The sequence below is a fragment of the Pipra filicauda genome, unplaced genomic scaffold (assembly GCF_003945595.2).
Source record: "Pipra filicauda isolate LSUMZ 115617 unplaced genomic scaffold, ASM394559v2 scaffold66_size7647185_pilon, whole genome shotgun sequence".
Taxonomy (NCBI): domain Eukaryota; kingdom Metazoa; phylum Chordata; class Aves; order Passeriformes; family Pipridae; genus Pipra; species Pipra filicauda.
Window position 1 is genome coordinate 4,207,193 of NW_024104831.1, and position 22,411 is coordinate 4,229,603.

Consider the following 22,411-nt stretch of genomic DNA (forward strand, 5'->3'; position numbering starts at 1 on the left):
TCATTCTCAACAGCACAGCTAATTTTCAAATAATATTCTCTCCTCCTATTCAAAAATCTTTGCCGAACTAGAAAGGTATGATTTTTTTAAAAATTAAAAGTTTGATGTTATGGAAATTTATTTTCCAGTCATCGCACTACAATTCTGAGATCAGAAAAAAAGCAGTTACTTCTCTCCCATAAATGACTTCCATTATTTACAGCACCTGCTAATTGCTACAACAGATTAGACAGGATTCATTCAGATAACAAGATGTTTTTCTACACAGGTCTGTTTTTTACATGGAATGCAGTTCAGTCTAAGCAGTGAAGCAAACTAAGCTATAAATTCTTCAGAATCAGAAAAACAATAACGAACACATATCAAAACATATGAAAGTACACAGATTCCCTCAGAGGGACTGAAATCTTGATATCAACAGGACATTTATCGCTTCAGGCAATACTTTAGTCAAGTTAAACTCTTCTGCCAAGTTCAAGATATTAAAGGAAAGAAGTAATACTGATCTTAGATGTAGAAATATGCCTAATTTTTTGTTTGGCTGTCTTTTTTTCCTAAGAACCTTGAAGAAAATATTAAACAAAACCTATGAATTACAATGGAAAAGTAATTACCAACTTTATGCCTCAAAACCAAAGTAATATTTTTCAATTCAGACAAGTATAGATATCGATATTTGATATTTATTGAAATATGCAATATACATATATATTTGAGAATTGTTCTTAGACACTAAAACCTACAAATAGTTAACTGTATTGTTAAATGACCATGAACTATCAATATATTTCACATTTAATTTCCTACTATAATAACATTTTTCCATTGTCTTTATTTCTGTCTTGTTTAGCATGGATGATTAAATAGAGGCACTTGTGTCATGAATACAATACCTGAGCTTCTGGTGAAAGTTGCTTTTCTCTTTCCTGCAAGGACATTTTACAGTAAGACTGTAATGCCAAGTAGTTCTTCCGCTTCCATTTTCTGTCTAACCTGTCCGCATGCTGTTTACAATAAGCAAAAAAAGGGTCAGCTATATCCTGTTTCAGAGAAAACAAAGGGGAAGGAACGAAAATAAAGTAAGACATACGAGGCCAAAAGGCTCTGAACAGCACAAACATTCTGACAATCAGTTCACATGTTCAAATGGACACGTTTTTAAAATAATTATTACTCTAAATCAATTTTTTCATCTTGATGTAATTTACAATATAAGCTGGTTTTACATTGTTTTTATCGCATGACCCAAAATGTTTTTAAATGCATTAACTATTTAACTCTCTACCAGTCAATCTCTGCGCTATTTTGCTTTCCCAGAAAAAAAAAATGCAGCCAAATAAATCTCTAAGTACAAATCCCTTTAACATATAACAAGTATTGTTAATTTCCTGTTGCTTCGCTGTGTCTTTTACACTATATCCTACAAGTGCTTAATAATTCTGAATAATATCAAAGGCAATATAGTTCATTCCTCAAGCGTTCTTTCAACTGATTTGGTGGCTATAGCCTCACATGATTTATCATCTCTCAGATGATGGGTTTTTTTCCATTTTTCACTGTTCATTCCATCAGATATTCAGATCGTCATGGCTGTAAGTTTATAGCAACTTTTAGCACCTGCAAAACTTGCAAGCAGACCAGAAATATCTGAGCCACAAGAAGATATATGGTTTGAGAAGTACATTTCCTTCCCAGCATATTTTCAAAAGTGTAGAAACACTCATAAATCTATAGACTAAGAAGAAAAACTTAAAGCAGTCTACCTTCATAAAGTAATAAAAATATTAATAAATTATTTGCCTACCAATTTTTCCTTTACTCCACCTATAAAACATAGACCAATAAAATCTACACAGACTTTCCTTACAAGTACATTTTATTTTGATTTAGATTTTCACAGTATGTGACAGCTTACTGCCAAAAATTAGCAGCCCCTAAAATTAGATTGTGTGAGGTCTTGATTAAAAATGTTTTGATTACAGAAAACATGTAACACTTTAAGGTGGAAAGGTAAGTAAATGCATACATTTAGAAGAAATTCACACTGAGTGTTTGAAGAATCAACATTACACATAATTTATTAAGGACAATAACAATGAGGCAATGTGCTATCTTTGTATTTATCAGCTTAACTGAAGAAAGTATTTTGTGATTCCCTTATGAATCCTTTAGTGGTCCACTGTTTTCAGAAACAGAAGTGTCAAGACCAACAGTGCAAGTAATGCTTGTATTTGTGTTACCTGTGGTACTTCCTAAAGCAATAAGTTAAATTGAGCAGCTATAAACATGACAGGCTTAATCCAAATGATACATATCAGGATGAAATCGGGCAATCTAAAAGTACTTATACCGTAAAAATTAACTGGAAAGTTGGAGCTTCAAATCTAAATTGCTTTGGATCATACTACAGGGAAGAACTGCTAAGAACAGATATTAAACAGATATTAAGAAATTATCAGTAAGTCAGAAATATTTGCTTTTCATTCTGATTCCCAAGATTAGTGTTACCACAAGGAAAGTCATATATCTGTACTGCAATTTGAAGAAAATACTGGAACACATGCATGAAAAAAACTGACATTAGAAATGTAGTTAATTTCTCAAAACTCCTATTTGGTACGAAACAGAGATTACTACACTACACAAACAGGTAGGTAAGTATGTCACCCTAGGTGAAGTTCACGAAACAGAGTTAGAATTCATGTCTCTATTGACTGATAGTCTCTTAAGATAACTGCTGTGTTAACTTTCTCTATCCTTTTTTCCACTCTGTTTCACAGGCTGGACAATCTGGTGAACAAAGAGCTCTCCCTGTACAGTCTCCTTGTTACCTATTTACAAAAACTGTGTTCAGGGTCTGTGAACAAAAAAGCCACAATTTCACATTGTCTTCATAAGCTTTCCATAGAGTTCTTTTATTCTATCCTTTCCATAGCTACCTCTTCCGCTGCTGCTTCTGAGAGGAGGCCTTCCTTCTGAGCACAGGTCACATGGAAATAAGCTCTGCACATCCCAGCATCACAACTAATGCAGACACCAGTTCTGGCAAAACGAGGATCTTCACAAAAACTGCATTCCTTTATAAAGAATGGAAAATGCCACAGTAAATATTTCAGGTGCATTTTGATAATTTACATCTTACATATAAAAACCAAACTGGTAGGTTATTCCTGTGTGGTACAGAAACCAAGTATGTTCCCAACAGTTGATATTACTTAAAGCTTCATGCTTTCTCAACCCCCACTACTGATTTAATTTTCAACAAGCAACGGTGAAGTGCTTAAACAACCTAAACGGCATGTTGGATGAATTTTTATATGACCCTCCACATCTTGCATTCTCCTTCAGAGAAACAAATAAACACCACCCAAGCAATTCAAGCACAATTAATTATATAAGGTATATATATATACATATTATATAAGGTTTGATATTATGGTATCAGAAAAACCAATATTCCTCAGCAAAAGTTCAATTGTTCGACAAGTTCAGAGGGCAAATAACAAAAAAAGAACAGTGCTCTGGACTGAAAAACATAGATAATTATGCAGTTATCTTTTTCATAAACAATGACTGAGTCGACGTGTGACAATGCAGAAAAAATACTCAAAAATCATAAATATAAGTAAAGAAGGTTGCAATTCACTTAATTAAGGTACTATGGTTTCAGATATGTGCATTCTAGGCACAGTCATTTGCAATAGAGCAAACTGACATGCCCTAATGTGACCTGGAAAAAGCCAACAAACTTATTTTTCAGTCAGATCCATTCCTCACCACAATTTCATACCAAACAGTTGTGTCAGCAAACTAGAGTGACGAGCACACAAGCAGGAAATGGAAACACTGCTTAAGCAGTGCTGTTATCCAGTGCACAAAGATGATCTAAAATTATACAGGCATGCATTTCTTAAGTCTCCTACTCGTTAAATAGAGAGCAAAGGTGTTATCATCTACAGAAGATACCTCCATGTATAAAGTTAAACAACAACAGAAAGGAATGGCAAGGAAAGTTCTGTGACAGAAGAACCTCAAAACACCCACTCGTTACACTAGAAGGGCACCCTTTAGCTGAGTAGCTGCAACACATAACAGATAAGAAATTAAGTTAAAAAGATTATTATATTAAGCTGGTTTTGCAGGAGGAAATTTAGCTAAGTAAGTTGTAACTTCCACACTTAATACAGTAAATAGCATTTATAGCTTTGCAAGACTACTGAGTCATCATCTGTACAGTTCACTTTTGCCTTACTCACAGAAAGAAAAGATGTTCAAACTCTTTGTCCTGCTCCTATACATCACTCATATTATTAAAGAGTATGATTCATTGCAACAACAGTTTGCAGGGTCTGGGGTGCTTGCTCAAAACTTTTTTTATACAAATATTTCTAAAAAATGCTAAATGCCTCAGCAGGCCCATGCTCCTGATACAGGTATGTTGTACATGGGCAATCCAAAGTGTTTTAATTTATTTTATATACTGTATGTATTTTTAAAAATGCACTATATATTTTCATTTAGTATTCAACTTAACAAATTGACACTCCAGAAAATGAAACTGACTTTGCAGAAATGAAGCGCTAGAGCTGCAGACATACAACCACCTTCCCTCACGTTAGCCCGATAGATATGTCTTCTCCACACTCCCTACATTAGCCACAGAAACAGTATTTAGCAAATTACCAAGTGCTGTCCTCTGCCCACTGTAATGGTTTTCTGTATCATTTGTTCATGATCACTTTTGATCTGGATTGAAAACATTTACATCTAAAACCATTTTAATTTTCATGACATTTTTTGGTGCATGTTGAAGGGTTCGTGTTGCTTTGGATTTTTGTAAATACTGCTTTGCAGCAACCTTTTTGTATGCATTCTAGCTTGTATTCATTCTAGCTTATATATAGACTCTAAAGTAATTTTTACTGAATGTAGATCTGCCCCTTTCTTAATCGACTTAACCTCTCATTTCTTATCTCATAAATCCTCTTCACTTTACACTGATGTTGTCAAACTGCCTTTAAAATAAATTAGCACCTGTGTAAAAAATAGGGAAATTGGGGGAAAACAGTGATAGAAATTATGGAGAACAGTGGTAAGGAAATTGGTAAGAGAGAGGGAAGAGTAGTGGTATAACAACAATGAACAAACTTCATCTCATTTTTAGACGTGAACCTCAGTGAAATTGCTATAAAAATTAAAGTTGGGAAGAGGTATGTTATTCTATTATATGTAAAAACATACAATAGAGTTACTTGTTGGCACTGCACCTCTTCTAAACTTACCTTTGCACCGTACTTTGAATAATTCATTTCAGTTAGTGTTACTGGTCGCAGCTTGTCAATATCTCCAAATGCCACTCCTGGAACGTAGAGGGCACAAACAATATGGACCCACCTAAAACAGCAGATAAAATTAGGTTACTGTTGTCAACATTTTGATTCTGTAGCATACTCACCATTTGCAGATTTCAAAAAAAAAAAAAAAAAAAGATGCAGATGCTAGAAGAAACATGTTTGAAGGAAAGTACATTAGAAGCAGGGACAGAGTGCCTATTTGGAATTCAGCAGCTCAGACACTGAGCCACAGAGTAAGGTCTTTCAAAGCCACTGGGATTGCTCTGCCTGTCTGGATCAAGGGCTGGGCTACCATCACCTTTCTATTCTGCTGGCTTTCACATGGGGCTCCACACACTTTTCATGCAACATGAAAGGTATATGAAGATTTTGATATTACTTATAAAGCTAAGGCAGACAGACACTTTCATGATGAGGCAGGGCGTAAGAAGGGGAAGAACAAAATTACACAGGTAGTCACAGCAACTCTGAGCTCCGAGCACACAGGTATGAAGTACTTAAAACACAGCATCAGTTAGACTTTGCACTGTTAGTTACATCTGTTAGTATCATCAAAACTAACTAGTTTTAAGCAATGTGGATAAGACCTACATTCAGTAACAAACACATCTGGGTGGTATTACAGAAAGGCCTATCTGAAACTCAGGGAACAGACTGTCACTTAGTTGGACTCTTCTTCCCTGGCCATAAACAAACTGCAGAGTAGTAAGTCTAAATCTTCAGCCCGGAAGGGCAGAAAATGAGACAGCATGAATTTGGACCTCAGTGTCTAGTAATTAAATACCACACAATGGTAAAGGCTTCAGCTTGAAGTCTGCCTTTGACAGACATCTTTCTAATCTCCTGAAACTCTCAGCTACCAAAACTGAGCCTTGCAGCAGAAGACAAATCTTCTTCTTCTTCATGTAATGAACACTTTCTTGAAGATCCAACTCTCATTGTCACAAACCATCAGTTAGGGACACTCAAAATCTGTCCTGCACAGACAGTATGCATGACTCAAATTAACTAAGACAAATTACTTCAAATAATCTTTCAATTTTATCAAAATTCTGCAACTATTTGCTACTCCTTGCTAAAACACCAGGTGGGAACAAACTGTGATAGACAAAAGGTCAAGATTGCTATTTTTTGTTATCTTAAAATATTCAAGAAAATGGCCTTACCATTGCAGAGATATGTAGCTATCACCTTGAACCTACGAGCTCCTCAATGCTCATGTCAATCATGACATGGGATACAATCATGACATAGGGACTTCAGATGTAACCAAGCTGAAATATCCTGTGTTTGACTCTTAGCAAGTATGTTAATTCAGCACTTTACGATCTTACCAGTCATTAATATTTAACAGCAAATATGTCACTAGTGAAGACTAAAACTCCTTTCTGTTCTATTCTAATCAAATAATAAAATCTACTCCCTGTATTCAAGAAGACTCATGATGATATGAGAAACACTTCTTCCCTTGGCCCTCTCACCAGGGTTTCAGTATAGACCTGTTACCACTTACTCAAATCCATATTTATGCTGCTGTGATCTTTTTTTCCAATCTTCTACCACTGTTTAGCCTATCTCTTCTCCTTCCTCTTTCCTTTGTATGTCAATCTAAAAATTCAATTCAAATCTAAAAAATTCAATTAGACCAGAGCAGTAACATTCAGAGTTCAGGTGCACTTAAAACAGTATGTTTATTAATCTATTATTAACTAGATGTCTACAAATGAGAGAAATACTGAAGCTGATGATTATACTATTCAGGAGCTACATGTAGCCCTGATTTCCCATGTTTCCCAAAGCAGCATGCTTCTCATCAATGGTCCTTAGACCTACAATGCTGGAATTTATCACATTCAGATTTATTAAGTTTCGCACTAATTATTTATGAATCATATATCCAAACAAAATCAAAAAAAGCAAAATATGAAAGGTTCAGTAGCAAGCTCAAAAATACATATATATTCCAGTCTTTACAAAAGAAAACAATGATCTTGCAGTGCACAAGGTTGGTGGACCAACTTAAAAGCCATGAAGTCGCATCACTCTATAAGAAACTTCTCAGTAAACCTAAAATAAGCCACAACATTGACTGATCCATAGTACCATATCTGACAAGACTCTTTTCACCTGTGTATTTGAAAACAAGTTTTTACCCTACAGTTAAATTACTCAGGTTTGAGACACTAAGTGGTAAATTCCCTTTAAAACACAAAAACTTAAAACAATGAGAATAATGTATATCCCAAATACGCATTTACATGCAAGAACTGCATTGCTTTGTCTGCACAGATTTTTGTCTGCACAAAATGATTTGGTCACAGCACTTTAACAACTGGAAGATACAAAGAAAATTTAAAGTTTAAAGATGGGTTACAACCTTGTCTGTAAATAACGAAGTACAAATATGACAGCCTGCTAGCTGCCAGAGAACAAGCTGAGATACTCAAGTGTTCTGCCAAACTTCTTGCTGCTCAGAAAAGGAGTACAGCTCATTACAGGTTTTATTACAGTATAAACACTCCAGCATGCCAGCACAACCTCATAACTTAATACAATGCTATATGCAAAAAATAAGATTCTTCTTATTAGTATATGGAAAATACATTTCCTGTCTGACTCCTCACTTATCCAGTGGAGGCACAAGATATTCCTGTGGGGGAGCAATGGAGCACTTCTGCCCTTCCACACTGTATCAGGAAGTGGCAATAGCACAGCCTAAATCACTACTATACCTTAAAGAAATGTTCTTCTATAAGAAAAAGCCTATGTATGTGCTTAAATGTGTACTTTGGTAAATATTAGACATTTACTAAAATAAACGCCTCATTTAAATGAGCATATTTTAATTGTTTGCAAAAGGGGAAAAAAATTTTTTTTAAAAGCAAAATACCACATGCAGAATGAGACCTGTAACCTTGAGCTAAAGAGACTGCTTGTTTGTAAATTAAAAAAATCTGAATTCACTAGGGCTTCCTTTCTATACTCTTCCTTCAATTTAAAATGTGTAATATAGAACAAATCTTTATAAGCTGAAGTTACATATCTCCACAATTACTATTCTTAACAAAAATCCAAGGTTCTGGTTGGAGATTTTTGATAGTAAGTTTTAATACAGACTCCTAAATGTACCCTCCAAAGTTCAATATGAAGATACACATCTTCTACAAGCAGCTGCTTTCTCAATTTAATTTGCACAGTCTTTTCATGCTTCACTGGTGTATTGAATGCTGCTGCACTCTGTAGGAGTTTATCTATGATAAACCCAACAGTTGGCTGCTTGCTTCATACTGACCTTCTCAAAATGTTTTAGTACATGTCACCCAAGTATTGCAGTATTACAGATTTAAACTGCCATTTCAGTGTGATTGGCACACAAGTGCCTCATTTCTTTAACCACCTATATGTGAACTCAGACCTGAATCTTTATTAAAAAACATACACGAGTCAGTCAAGTTCACAGCTGAAGAAGTTTCAGCTGCTTTTAATACCAGTTCTAAATATTTTCCTGCTCATTTATTTAGCTGCACATGTTTTAGAAGCTTGTAATTAAGACAAATTGGGTAATCAAAGAAGAATAATCTTCCTTGTTACTCTACCATCCATTTAGCTTGGAGCAATGATGACAGATGTTGATTAGGGAAGAAGAAAAACTCCGTACCGAAACAAGGACAGAATTTATATTTTTGGATAATAGCATTTTGAGAAGTAAAATTTCATAAATTCATATTTATACTTGTGATACTGTGAGGTTAATGTGAAAAGGCTTCTGCTGAGAAATTAAGCACCTCATTATTCTAATGATTCACCTTTCATGTAGGAAGAAAGAAGTTATTCCAACTTGATTATGAAGAGAAACTGAATAGGTTTGGTTTGTGTAATTTCCAGCACTGATGCATATGAAGAATTTATTTTAAAAAGGTTGTAAGGGGATGAAGACCAATGGTGAGTTAAACGAATCTTGATTCAGTAGTCTCTTCCCGTGAATATTGCAAGAAAAGCACTGAACTGGGTTGCAGTTTACTGAGTACAATGAAAACATCATGGATACTGCCCCAAGACACTATCCTTCATCTACAGTGTCCTGTCCCCCTATCCTTGAGAATTCAAATTTGTAAACAAATAATAGAGAGCATAGGAATTTTCACATATTAGTAATGTGAATTAGTAATTACTAATTGGCATTTGTTTTTTTCTAGTACATAGGCTCTATTCATCTGATAGCAGTATCACATTATCTAGCAGATAAAGATACAATAACAATAAAAAATTATTGTGATAACGTCCACAATCACCAAGGCAGGCAGGTGCTTCTGCACAGACAACCAATGTCACAAAGAAAATACTTCTAGGTTAACCAAAAGCATAACACCATTTTACAAGAAGAAATTTAAGCAATTTTTAAAATGCTGACTCTAGATTCTACTAGGGTTATATGGGAAATCACATATATAGTGCTTCAATTGCTTACAGAACACAGAAATAAAAAGGTTAAAATAAAATTTGCCAGGTGATATCAAGTCTCACATTTCCTGTTACACAAGTGACTTTTAGTCTTTAAAAACATTTTTTTTTGCTTATAAAACTATTATTATTAAAACAACTGGGAAAAGCATAATTTGCTTGATTGTATAAAAGCTTCATAAGGGAGATGCACAGACACTCTTGAACCTAATACAGACCAGAAAACAAGGATTTGAAACCCATAAGTATTAAACAAGAAGCACTACTGCATCTACGGGATCAAAATTATTCACTATATATCCTGACTCACTTCTGTAACATTTGTTTTTAAAAGCTTATGACAAGCTCAGTATCTGAAAGCTTTGTTTATTACCACATATCTGCAATTTATACAACCATAAAACGTACAGGAAAAGAACTTACTTGTCATGGTCTGTAAAGAAAAAAAAAGAAGCAAACAAAACCATGAAGCAAAAAATAGTAACATTACCCATAAATCAGACATCATCTATAATATAGTGCTCTCCTTTATTAGAGAGAATTAGTTACCATTAATATTTACTCCTTAATTTATGTGACAGGATTGGACTATGTGACAGGAATGGAAGACATCACATGAGAATTAATCTGCTTATTCTCAAATTTGACCTGAATTCCATCCTAAAACACCCACCTCTGGTTGGAAATTATCAAAGCAAAGCATATTCTCAAAAATCAATAATATAATTTTTATAATTCAAAACAATCATAATATACTGGGTCTGTCTGAATACCTTAAGCATAATTTCAATATAATTTTTTTATGCTACTTTTTACCATTGCCTGGTATTACAGATCCAGTCCTTTGCTCTCCTAAAAAAAACCCGTGTAATTCTCCCACTTATATCACACTTGAAAGTCAATAGACTTGAGTAGAGTCTGTACAAGGTTTAAGTTATGGAACTGTCTCCTATAGGAACTGTCTCCTACAGGAACAAACCTAATCTTTTAAATGTAAGATGACACCAAATTCAAAACATCACTTATTCAGTCTTACCTGCCTGCATCAGTCTCCTTGAAGATCCCATCCTGGTTGGGACACAATTCACAACTAGGTGTGACACCACATTTGCATGCATCACAAAACCAAGGCTCTGTGGAATTTTCTGAAGCTGAACTCATGATAGAGTCACTCTCTCCATCAACACCGTAGCAACCTACATACAGGATAAATGGAAGAGCAATATAAGAAAAGACAACTGTACAAGTAGACACTTGCCAGTTATGACTTCAGGAGGAAGCACACACATATAGATTCAGGGGAATGATATTCAGAAAAATACTGAGATACCCAAGAAAACTTAAAATATTTTTGAAAATATTATCGTTAGTGCCAAATTTACATTTTAAAGAGACTTTAAATTCCAAGAAATAATCTATTTTATGTGACTGTCTTAGATTACAAATGAAAAACAAGAAGAAAAAGACTGTTCTACTTTATTCTTCTAGCAACACTCGGAGTTCTTCCAGACTTTCTATTAAGAAGGAAAGTAAGAAAACAAGACGAAAAGCAACCAACAAAGACTGAGAAAAACTCAATGCATTTTTTTCAAATAAAGAAATATATTTCAAGTTAAATGTAACAAGCTCTTCTCTCTGAAAATTACCATTCTTTGGAGAGAAGGGGAGAGTGCTTAGTTTGCTTTTTTCTCTAGAGGTTCATTATGTCAGTAGAATCCAGTCAACAAATAAGCACTCCACTTTTCCACCTTGCATTCAGCATTCAAATCAAAGACAAGAGAACATACACATGAAATAAAAGCCACTATTTGACTCCTTTTAGTTGTAGGACTGAGCTTAAAAACACTTCCTGTAACTTCAAAACCAACATATACTTTGTGGAGCACAGACTGACAATTCTGAGACATCACACTGGTGATTGATAAAGAATGGATTTTTTTTTAAAGCACTGTCACTTGTACCTGGTTTTAAAATATGCCTAGATTCAATCATTCAGTTTCTCCATTCCTCTTCTGTATTCTTTATGATTGTTAAGGTGCTTATGCATGCTTAATTACCAAAAATTTAGGGAAACAGTATTTTTAAAGTGATTTAGAAGCTTGTTATTTAAATTTTGCACAAGACTAAGAGCTACTGCAAATGACAAAATGGAAAATCTTAAAGCTAATCACCAGAAAACTATATTTTTGCATATCCCACACTTTGAACATTTAGCTGCTATTCAATAAAAGAAAAAATATTTAATTGTCAACACTTAAAACATAGCAGTGACTTTACCAAAAGATTAAATTCAGCTATTTGTCAAATATAGTGATCAAATCAACATTTGTACTTTCAGAGCAGCTAAATTATTGAATTCTGCAATTAAATATCAACATGATTTGTTACTGTGGTTCACTACCCGCCGGCTGTAACAAAATAGCCAACAGTGCTCTAGCTCCCCTTCCAACAGAAATAGAAGCCTGAGTGAATGAAACTACATAAGCAACACTATAGGAATCATTTAAGAAATATAGTCTTTCATTAAGAATGAGGCTCATCAATAAGAATTAAATAAGAAGACAGAATGTTTCTTTTCATTATAAAAAGTATTCCAGAATGAAAGGACAAGTAATGTGCAGAAGAGCATTCACAGACAAATTTCTTTAGAGATATACAAGATTGTACAGCTCACACATAAGGTAATTCCATCTTCTATTTTATAATGTGATATCACTTTAAGCAGCTTTCCAGAAAGTAATTTTTTAAGTTCTAATAACACAATCTTGATTACATGCCAGTAAATCTCCTTTTCAGCAATAACACTCATGTACAAACACACAGTCCATTGACATCATAGAGCTGATGAATCATTAACCTTTTTAGAATTCCTTCGGACTTCCAAACACTACTCAAAATTTCTTTATATTACAGAACAAGTAATACTGTCCTTGATCCACATGGCAAAATAAAATCAGTTTCTTTTAAACATTGATGCTTCTTCAGTGACCAAAAGTAATTAGATTTGCTTTTCTAACCTAAGTGCCATCAGTCTGCTAAAATCAGAATGATGACTTCCCCAAACTGTCTTACTTCATGCTGAAATAGCTGCCTTATTATACTTATCAGTCATTTATACCTGATTATTTTTTATCCTTTTTCCTAGAAAATTACACAAATGTAATGCAATTGTTTCCATCCTTACTGTATGTTGACATTAAACGTGATTTCTATATAATTCAAATCTAGATCCTTTTCTACAGTAAGAAGTAAAAAAAAAAAGAAATCGTCCATAATTTTAACTCAATCTTTTTGTCCCAATTTGGATATAAAACTTAGTGACAGCTTTAAAGAGTTTAAGATCGCTGACAGAGAAGGAGTATTTACTCCTTCCTTAATTGCAAAAGCTAAACACAATACTGTTACAACCAGTAAAAGCGGTGGTCCTTAGCTGGAGAAAACAGACTAGATTACCCTCAATCATTGCTGATAAATACACGTCTGGAGTTTACTTTCTAGGAGTAGTTCGGACTAATGTATATAAACAACGAAACAAAACTCAGTTTTGTGAACAATACTCTCAAATAGGTAATTAGGTAGTGCTCCCTAAGTACTTTCTACTCAAGTCTTGAGACCCAACAGCTGAAGCCTAAATTTGATCTAATAATACTCACTACAATGAAGAGTTAAGTCTCAAAATTTATTAGAAACCACTTGTTAAGGATATGCAAGTATTTTAACTCAGAATTTTTCTTATGTTTGTTGAAAAGAGTCATTTGCTACTTTTGGGTTGTTAAGTGATAACAGAAATCAAAGGAGAGATCAAATTTCATCAATGTAATTTGATGACATCGATGACATCTAGCACAATCATAGTATTGCTTAAGATTTAGATGCCAAGTGTGTACAGGAGCGGATGTAATATTTGTTTTCAGATGTACAAGGAACTAAACCCCACTTCATATCACTTCAATTGAGATAGGAAGGCAAAAGCAGTTTCAGAACAAAACCTTATTGTAGAAATATATCCATTTTGTTAAAAGTTTGAATTTCATTCCAAGTATATTTGAAACAATAAAAAGTTAAGATCATTACAGCATTCACTTGGGATGTGGAAGACTCTGAAGTCTCTGCCCAGTCAAAAACAGAGCAAACACATTAATCTGTTCTCCCATAATCAGTGCTGTCATCACGTGTGCTAGTTATTCCAGAATAACTAACTCAGTCTCTTCTGCAAGTTGCATCACTTCTATATATAAACGTTATAGTATTTATTGTACTACATGTCTACTAATTCTGCAGCCTAACTGCAGCAGGTCAAAATTGTTCCAACATACCAGGAAACAAAAAAACTTCAATATCTTATAGTTTTTCAAGAAATCTATTTTCTGAGTATTAACTAGCAACCATAGTGAAAACCCACTCAATATTCTGACTTTATTTCTTCTCTTGTAATCACAAATTGCAATAGAAAATGCCAGCAAAAAAGGTAGTTTGTCAAAATCTAGAATTGTAGATAAACAGATTATCAAATACATTCAAGCAAGAAGACACAATTAATTAACGCTAATGAAAAAGATGAACTCTGCACTTTTAGTAATTTCAAGTACCTTTATAATAATCATACTAAGGGATTAATATTTCCCTTATTTCCCCTTTAAAAATGAGGAAAAAAGGTGTTTTCTACTGCATGGTTTTAACTGACTTTTTATGTGTTAAATGAGACCTGCAGTACAAAAGGCACTTGATATAAAATCTAAATGCATTTTTGTCCAAATCTATCAAAAAAGTTACAATATGGAGATGAAGAGTTCTGAGGTTTTAAAAACAGCTGTATTTTCATATTCTTACCACAGGAATATTCTTTCATCTATAACAGACAAATACCTCTATAAATATATCATTTTAGGATCCTTAAAAATGCTGAATACAACAACAGTTCAACTTACTATCTGCCTTCTTTTGCTATGCTGAAAAAATTATTTTGGTCCAATTACCAAAAACTTTAAAAAGCATTATTTTTATGAGTCTTCAAAATGCACAGAGATGTAGATACAAAGCTGCTGCTTGGTAAATCATCAGCTGTGCTGATGATCAAAAAGAAGTTGTTCAGTCCCACTGAACTATCGGGAATTGCTGGTGCTGGAACACAAGGCAACCTAAGGGCTCACTACAAGCAAAAGCATCAGGAGGTAATCTTTAGGGTCTTTCTAAAAGCATCACGATTGTACAGACAGTGTGACTACTAAAGCTTGAAAGGATAACAGAAGAAAGGATACACAACTTGTAAAGGCCATGTTTAGTTCGCATTATTATCACTGTGCCTCTGACCTATTTGGCATTAATTCAACCTCCCACCTCTTTGATGGGAAAATATGCTGAAGAAAATAAAAAAACTTGTAACCACTTTGCTTAAAATGCTTCCTGCCTTTCCCTAATGTTCACAAAAATTCTGAAGTCTGGATCTACAGAATACCCCTAAGAGCTCCTTTTCAACTAAACTTCATTAAATCCTCATGTTCATATACTCTTAGATTACTGTATCATAACTCTATGTCTGATACCTCCTTGAACACCTTTAACCCTAAATGATAAGACCGGTTTAGTATGAATTTATACACATGAAACTCAAGAAGTTACAATTCTCACACCATTTACTGTTCTGTTAATGGCATCTATATAGTATGATTACAGCCAAGCTGTCTATTGAATGTATGTCACTATATACAGAAAACAATATTTTTTATTCCCCGATTTTAAAGTCCTTGTACTCTGTCAATAGCTTATTTTTTTATGTGACTGCCAATAAAATGAAATGAAATTGCAAACACTTCAAAATGCTACCATTAAAACTATCCTTCTGAAATTTATATGACTGAGAGAAACAAGAAGACAGACCCAGTTGTTGCCTTGGCTGCAGCTCTTCCTCCATTTCTCTGGGAGGGTAATCTTTGCCAAACAGGGTATCTGCATACACTAACTAAATCTACATATACTCTGAAACACGATCTTATTGTAAAAATCATGAAAACATGAACTTTATGGTAAACCATACAAAAATCTGTGAGATCAGAGTATTCGAAACATTTCATTCAGTCCTTAACTGGACCAACACTTTAAAATAAATACACTAAAAATTCCATGCATCATAAATTCAGAACAGTATTTTTCTTTAGCAAATGGAGAGTACTAAAGTACATGATTTTGAAAAGTGAATTTTTATATTGGACAGCAGCAGACTACAGTATGGGGCAAAATTAAAATGCAAAATGTTTTACTACACTGTAAAGCATGTAGTGGTGACTACACTATTGCTTTTAGCAAGAAAAATTTTATTCCTGACATACACATCAAAATAAAGTAAGAAACAAAGACAGGGGATGGAAAAGAAAAAGCTGAAATAATGTAGAACTTCTCTCATTTAATTCACAGCAACCAACCCAAGGGCAACAGCTGGCAAGTGTACTACCTACAGTTATGGCACATGCTATGACGCGTGCCAGACATTTTCTTCAGACACGCTGCAATCAATATGTCAAAAAACCTGACAACGCAGTTGGGGGTGTCCTGCTATTACAAGATCTCACCACAAACCCATTTATCCAAAATGACAGATTAGTGCCTAAAGAAGACTTTTATAAAAAGAAATGACAATTATCTTCACACATAAGTAAAAACTCTGAAGAACAGCTGTATAAATTCAGTAAAAAAGACTTTTTTTTCTCTTTTTTGGCAGGGCGGGGACAGGACACGGATAGACTGATATGTGAAATGAGAATTAATTTTTAATTGATACACTTATGAATTAATTACAGGCTGTTTAGACACAACAGAGAGTGGGAATTAAATTAGCATTACATGTATGCTACTGAGTGGTTTTAAAGGCAGTTACATTTTGAACGATTTATTTGCTCCACAAAGAACAGATTTTTGGATACGTGTCTGCAGACAAAAGGCAGCTTTTGGACAAGTGATGCAGGCCATATAGGTGATATGAACATTCCACAGCAAATAGTTTCTTTGGAAAGGAAACTGAATTTCTCACAATCACAAAACTTGTCAGTAAAGCAAGTAAAGGTGTATAGTAAGGTTCCGTGACTCCAGCTCTGAATGAGAACCCCTGCCTAACCCTTGGCCATGTGGCTGTTTCCACATGAGCGCTGGTAGAGTTGCTCCCAGATGAATTATCACCCCTCTTCTTCCATGGAAGACCTTATGTAATACTCCATTAATGGAAGCAAGCAATCCAACAGAATACAAATCATGACTGAACAGGCAGCCGCTGCACCACGTACTCAAAAGGAAAAGGTGCTGGTGCCAAACACACAGGTGCAGAGGTAATTGAGCAGTATGCACAGCGATAAGCTGTCTTGTACTAGAAGAGCTAAAACTTAGCAGAGTAAGAGTAAATGGAGATCTAGACCCTGCCTGACTTTTAAAATGGAAGGTAGCATTAGCTTACCCCCCCTTGAAGGAGGGTAACAGATTCTTGTCAACAACTATGCTGGCATGCAGCCACTTTGAGACTGCAACTGGAAGGTTCATCTTTACATGAAGGGGCCACACTTTGACCAACAGCTGAAAGTAGAGCAAGAGCACACCTGCGAAGGGCGGGAGCCCTAGTGTCCTAAATAAGTTGGTTCGACTCAGGGGCAGCATTTTCATGGCTAGTAAATAACTTCATATTAAAACAGAGGCAGCTGTCATAGAAAAACCTTTCCCAGTCACCTGAAAGGTTCTGTGGTGGACAGAAATTTCCACTTCAGCAGAGCACAAAGGCACCACTCAAGGGTGTAAGAGCTCTCCCTGTGAAGCAGAACAGTTTCTGTTAACAGTCAACAAGGAAGGAGAAAAAAAAGTCTTCAGGGAAAGAACAATCAAATCGCCAATATCCTCATTAAGTGAGTCCCTTGGTGGGACAACAGTAAGGTGTGAAAAGAGTGCATTTCCTTTCAAATAATTATCTATTGTGCTATAGAAAAGTAAAGAAAACATACTCATTTACAATACTACTTGAAATTGCATACAAAAACTATGAGAAAACCCCTGTGGTATTCTAGCAGCTTTGTTTGAGCATTTCAGGACACCTGGCATCTTAGGTTTGATTCTAGGGAAAAGACAACTGCTAAGAATCAAAATCAGTTTGCAATAAATGGGTGTATTACTCTTCCCAACTGCTGGTAAACATCGCTGTATTGATTTCTATCCAATTCATAAATTGGAGCCTCTTCTTTCAATGCTGTGCTAGAAAGAGCATTTTATAAAAAACATAAAAGCTGAAATATTAGAACAAATTTCAGGACACAGCATGATGTCTGCATTCGCCCCAACCTATCTACTAAAGCAAACCTGCAAAAATAAAAATAAATTCTTGAATTTCAATGTGTTTACAAAACAGACTCACTTATCACTGGAACATATTTTTTAAACTACAAAGCAGCTGCATGTTAAGAGTACAAAGGACTTCTTATAATACAGTCTACACCCACGATCTGGGCACACAGTTACAAGGTACAGATTAAAGCCAATGATATAAACAGTAAACCTTGCCTCTATTAACTTAAATAATTCTCAAGGTTGCAAGCAATCTTTATATGATTAGACAGTAATTATCTCTTTAAATAATTTTTAATTTATTTGTGGAAATCACCCGAGCTGAATGTTTAGGCCAACAGGAGCAAAAAGCAACTGCTGCATCGCATTTTGGTTTTGACTGCAACTTCTTAACGACTGGCTGCGTCTTCATATATTACTCATGCATTTAGAAGTAATAGAGTGAGTCAATGACCTCTGGGGGTAGTGCAGAAATCTCCAAGTTATTGAACATAGATACATATATAGATGTAGATATAGATGATCACTATATCAAACTAAAGCTTCAAAAGTTCCAAATTTTTTATAACATTTTTACTTGCTGCAATTACTTAAACAAATTAGTGAAAAAAGCTCTGATTTAAAATAGCACCTGCTCTTACTTATCATTACAAAATATCAAAGTACAGAAACAATACATCAAAATAAATGTTTATTTCAACTTGAAACTATATTAATATATTTACAAATTGATATACATATCTAGCAATGAAAAATACACATTTAACATCAAGTAAAACTCCAAATTGTTCAGTTTCAAATTGTTGCTGGGGAAATTTACATTCTTTTCACAGCCATCAATTATTTTCACCTACAGATACTGCTTATTTTTCTCTAAGACTTCACCTATTCAAACAGAACATCAAAACTGCTTTATGTATGCTTTTAAGTATTTATCATTAAAATCAATTGTGAAGAGCTAAACAATCAACCATAAGTGTGAAAAATTAACCAACATCTATAGTCAATTAGCTGGTACAGACTGTAGAACTTATCAGAACAAACCAGCAAACTAAATCTTCTCAATTAATCTAATTTATTTTACTGCAATAACAACAAAAGAAACCTACATATTGTACTCTTTGTATCCCTGGGACTATAGGGAATCTTTGCTTGTAACACAGTAAAATGAAGAATAGCAGCAATTAATTTTTAAAGACATTTTGAACGACTGAAGTTCAAGTGACTTCTGACCTATGGAACTATTTTCCTGTACACGAAAGCCAGTTATAATCTTACTTCTTCTAAGGACACAGGTTTAGTAAACTAAACAAAATGAGAAAGTGATCTTCTAGGGATTCTAGTGTATTCCTCTTGAATAGTAGGCATTTATAACTATCAGCAAAAGACAGTTACAGTTTTTTTTTCCTTGTGAGTTATTATTAGACTGTGCCGGGGGGTGGGGGGGCAGTAACCTATCGAGATTCTATAAAACTAACTTTTAGTCACTTACTGCATCTCAAATCAAATATATTCCGCACATTACTTTCCAAAAAGCATCATGGACACAGAGGAAGGAATTCTGCAAGCATATCAAGAAACCTAAATTTAGGAGCCTAACACTTGTGGTAGGCAATAAGATCTGATTAATGCCCTCAAAAGGCACCTGGAGTGTGAGTCAGCTCATCATAAATTAGGTCAACTAAACTGCTCTCTAAGCTCCACTGACAGTAAGGATTAGCTCTTCAAAAGTCCACAACAGGTTTAGGGGTTAAGAGTACACATGGACACTTAATATAAGGCACCCGAACCTGAGGAAGAAATTCCATCCTCAGTTTTCAAACTGATGTCAAGCAAAGAACTGAATTACATCCCAGGCCATAAAGTATACTATTTTGAAACAATTTTCAGTCGAGTATGAGAAAACCAAAGAGGAATAAGGGAGTAATAAAACCACTTCCTAGCTGGAAAGGTATGCTAAACAGCTCAAAAAAATTCTAAATTAAGGGGGTCACATAAATGAAAGCCTACCTTCTTTTAATTTCAAGAATTGAAGTAGCCTACCTCATTTTCTTGGGAAACCTTAGAAAACAAAAGCAAAGTTCTAAAATGGTACAGGACATCAGGAAAAAAGCCCAAATTTATTAATGGAGAAAAAAACCAGGTTTTGTTTTTTAACAAAATAGGCGTGCCTCTCTGTGTCAGTATCTACCCTATCTTCCAACCTCAAGAGAAAGAGCAACAAGACACAATACAGCCTCATCTTCCATGCAAGGCTGTTAAAATTCCATATATTCACCTAAATTATTATTCCTGAAGTGTTTCTTTAAAACCAGATCTACATTCATTACACACATACAGTCTAGATTTTGAAGGAATTAGTGAAACAATTACTTGAATATGTTCTAACTTCAAAATTGTTTCAAATTGTCAGTGAAAAGTATGAGGAAGTTCAAGACTAGCTGTTTCCACTTGTAATGAAATGCCACGGACAATTCCTTTCCTCTTCCCCATCTCTCTGTCTTTTTGGTACAGCAAAAATACAGATGAAATAACCTTTCCTTTTATAAAGCCTCCTATTCTTATGATCTTATATCCCAGTTATGCAATCAATTTCATATACTCAAAGAGCTAAGACAAAAATACATTAACAGAATATCCTAAAGCCCTGAAAAAACAATGTACAGTATAGCTCCAACATCTGCACACTGATTCATTGTTATCAGTATCTGCAGACCATCTTCTGTCCCACAGGTGTTTATATTTGCTTTGTTGAAGTAGAAGATGGGTGTTACACCACTAAATATGATCCATGAAGTGTTACAAAAAAATTAGCCCCCCAGAGTTGAAAAGTTTCATTTATTTTGAAGAAACCAAGTAAAAATTTTATTAAAGGCAAAGCACATGCTTTCCTCCTGCAACGAGAATTAAGGGTTGTATTACCTTCATGCACTGTTATTCCACAGTTGTCACACTGGATTATTTCATCAGCATCTTCACTGTTATCTCCAAGACAAACGCAACAAATCAAAATATGGTCCATTTTCTGGGAACTCCAATTTTGAGACTTCTCAAGGATCAATGAGTCCTAATATTGAAAAATGAAGACACATATGGATTACACCAGGAACTTCGATTTTATTTAAAACAAAGAGAAGATCCGTTATTTGCCCAGTTTTTGAACAAGAATCAAAAAAAGATGGAAAATTATTTTCACAAGGCTATAAGTTTCTCTGTTGTCAAAACATTCAAACGCTTCACCCACGAATACAAGAACTGGGATGGATGGATGGATGTCAATAAACCTATAAAGTTATAGATCTGCTAAGATTCAAAGGCCAGAGAAGAGTTACTTCCTCAGACAGAAACATGTATGCAAACCATTTATGTTCTACAACAAGGAATACCTAAGAAACCATTTAAAAGCAAAATTTAAAAAAAAAAATGGCCACAGGTGACCTTCAAATGTTCCAATATTCAGAAAAGTTGCTTCATTTTGTTAAAATTTTAAATACAAGCCTGCCAAGTTTTTACATATAATATAACAAATTATCAACTCAGTATGATTTTGTTGTAAAGCAAATTTATATGGCTCCATGCAAAACTTCATGATTTATTAAAACTACAACAACTTATGTTGTTCTGACTATATACAGGAGTAAGGATTTGCAGAACAAGCCCATTGCCCTGTTCTGACAACCTGCAATATGAACTACAGATCTTATATAGAATGTTGGTTTTAATGGAGAATTTTTCTAAGGAAACACAGAGGAGTGCTTCACAAACCAAATAAAGCCATATGTAAATTTAATTTTCTTAATAAACACTCTCTAGGACTCTCACTATTTTCATTGTGAGATACAGCCACTGTATCTTCTGCAGTTTCATGGCCTCCGTGCAGTACAAAGAAATAGCAATAAATAGTTTCAAATCAGAGACTGAGAGTTCAAGTCTAAATGGTATCCATTCAAAATATCAAAGATGTGAAAATATTCCAAAACTTCTGCGGCATCAACACACACACAAAAAAAAAAAGTGGAAGATGCCATCTCAAACATCATTTTCTAATTCTAACCTCCCATTAATGACATAAAATACAGCACCAATACCATGCCCGAGAAACCATCTAGAAGTAGAAAAGAACATTCAAGCGGTTATGTTGCTTACAGGAAGGCAGCTAACCATGAACAATAAAAGACTCTCCACTACAGAGTTCAAACACCCTCCTTTTAGAACAAAGCATTTCAAGGAAAGCAATGAACTTGGACATTACTGTGGCCACCATTACTCAAAATACCCTTGTT

General features: G+C 34.5%; 1 protein-coding gene across 4 annotated transcripts in view; it reads right to left on the reverse strand.

The window, feature by feature from the left end:
- Positions 1 to 22,411, reverse strand: part of PHF14 (PHD finger protein 14) — a 157,645-nt gene that overhangs the window by 119,088 nt on the left and 16,146 nt on the right. For all 4 annotated transcript variants that reach the window (XM_027723217.2, XM_027723215.2, XM_027723216.2 and 1 more), the window contains exons 4-8: positions 21,051 to 21,195; positions 10,852 to 11,011; positions 5,283 to 5,394; positions 2,940 to 3,077; positions 894 to 1,040 (exon numbers count right to left, since the gene is read on the reverse strand). In XM_027723217.2, the coding sequence (XP_027579018.1) occupies positions 894 to 1,040; positions 2,940 to 3,077; positions 5,283 to 5,394; positions 10,852 to 11,011; positions 21,051 to 21,195 (702 nt within the window). The remainder of the gene's footprint in view (positions 1 to 893; positions 1,041 to 2,939; positions 3,078 to 5,282; positions 5,395 to 10,851; positions 11,012 to 21,050; positions 21,196 to 22,411) is intronic.